Source organism: Buceros rhinoceros, unplaced genomic scaffold (assembly GCF_000710305.1).
Source record: "Buceros rhinoceros silvestris isolate BGI_N320 unplaced genomic scaffold, ASM71030v1 scaffold15542, whole genome shotgun sequence".
NCBI classification, from domain to species: Eukaryota; Metazoa; Chordata; class Aves; order Bucerotiformes; family Bucerotidae; genus Buceros; species Buceros rhinoceros.
Genome location: NW_010400860.1, coordinates 25,645 through 27,558, shown reverse-complemented (window position 1 = coordinate 27,558; position 1,914 = coordinate 25,645). Strand labels below are relative to the sequence as shown.

At 48.6% G+C, this 1,914-nt stretch overlaps 1 protein-coding gene across 1 annotated transcript in view; it reads left to right on the top strand.

Annotated features, from left to right (window-relative positions):
• COL9A3 (collagen, type IX, alpha 3) overlaps positions 1-1,914 on the top strand; it is a 39,859-nt gene that overhangs the window by 19,632 nt on the left and 18,313 nt on the right. The window contains exons 9-10 of the mRNA XM_010132068.1: positions 341-397; positions 1,720-1,793. Of these exons, the coding sequence (XP_010130370.1) occupies positions 341-397; positions 1,720-1,793 (131 nt within the window). The remainder of the gene's footprint in view (positions 1-340; positions 398-1,719; positions 1,794-1,914) is intronic.

Here is a 1,914-nt window from a genome sequence, read left to right as displayed (position 1 = left end):
ATGATTTACTTACCCAGATACCCAGCCAGCTTCACTGGGGAGCTGTGGTTCTCCAGTGTCTTGGGCTGTTGACTGCTGTCAGAAATCCTTCGGGATTTCTCACAGTCTGCACTCAAAGGGAAGCAGAGCGTTCCTAAATCATTATTTTGTGGGTTACTGGGGGCCTGAGGACTGTTCCGGACCCTCTGCCGTAGGGAAATGCTGGTCAATACATGATGCTGTGAGCGGATTTAGAGCCAAACCCCACATGACCTTCCCACCTCTCCCTAGTAAAGAAGCCAGTTTCCCTGGATGCGCTGGGAGTGCTTGACAAACCAGAGCGTGTTTCTGTTCCTTGCAGTGCCCAGCTCTGTGCCCACCGGGTCCTCCAGGTCCCCCGGGAATGCCAGGGTTCAAGGTAAGAAAAATACCAGCTGCCGATTCAAGGGTCTGCCTCCCAAAAAAAATACCAGTACGAGCCCCTGGGATTAGACTGGTGTACACAGAGCACACATCTCCTGTGGGCTCCACTCCTCTCCAAACCAGCCATGTGTGTGCCTGCAGTGATGCTGTCAAAACAGAAACCCCCTAAAGAGGAGGATGAGGGGCCTGATCCTGCCCTCTTTGCAGGCTGTTCCCTGACTGGTAGCAATAGCTGCTCTGCCACGGAACTCAGCCCTGCAACGCTCCGCTCTCCCTTCGCCGAGAGCCTTTACATCCTTCCAGGACCTGCCTGTGCTTATGGGCACGTTGCTTTGTGGCTCCATCCCTTGCAGGATTGTGACCTCTGTTAGGAGGAAGATTTAACTACAACCATTTCTTCCTACAAATGAAATTTAACCCTTTGCACAGGGTGAGCCCGAAGATTAAAACGCCTTTGTGAGGTGAAGGGAGAGACGGAAGCAGTTAAACATCTCCTCTGTCCCCTCGCTGATTCACGTGAATCCTGTGCAGTAGTGAGCTGCAGTAATAAGTTACTCAAGTTTTTTTAGCAGGATTTCGCAGAAGCTGGTGATGGGTGGAAAATCGCCTGGGCAATGTTCTCAATTCCTCACGAACTGACCTTTTGCAGGTCAGCTTGGTCTCTGAGCTGAGTCATAAATATCATTAGAAATGCACAATGTTTAGGGTATAACTATTCAAAACTCATAGCTTATGAGCTGGAAAAACCTGTGAAAGTCTCCAATTATGATGCAAATGATGTGCAGGACCTTTTGCTTGGTGAGGAATAACATCTGCCACGACTGAAATGAGTCTGAGTCTCTCCCACAATAACAGGAAGGGAGCCAAGAAGCAAATTGGATCTGAGTTTACATAAGAGACTTCGGTAGGACAAGCTTTGCAACCTTGATGATGCAGACATTAAAGATGACTTACACAAAAAGAGAGGCTAAAGATGCAGAAAGGGGCTTTCAGGAGCATCTTGGCCCCTTTTTCAGAAGTGATGTGAGCTGCATCAGAGACCTGTAGCCTGGTCTCGCTGCAAGTCAGTCTGGAAAACCAAGTCTGGGCATTTCCTGAAACCAGATCAAATCTGACACGATGCCTACCAGAGGACTGGTGCGTGGCTGACCAACCCCAGAAGTGACCTCCAGTCACACCGTTACAGCACATCTGTACGTTATCTTCCCAGCAAGTCCTTGGTGTGGTGGGGGTTTAGGTCTTAGAGCTGTCTCACGAAATTTAAATGCTGAAGCAAGACTGTTCTGGAATGTGCCTAATTGGAGTTCTCGTTTCTAGGGACACACTGGTCACAAAGGAGAACCTGGCGAAATAGGAAAAGAAGGAGAGAAGGTAAACTTCAATTTAAAGGGTGTGAGGGAGGATTTTTCTCTTTAAAAGCACGGTAACAAATGATTTCTCAGGCCAGGAACCTGGCTTTGTGTTGGCAGGCTCATGTGTCTCACCTCTTGTCTAATTCATTTTTCTCTCCCA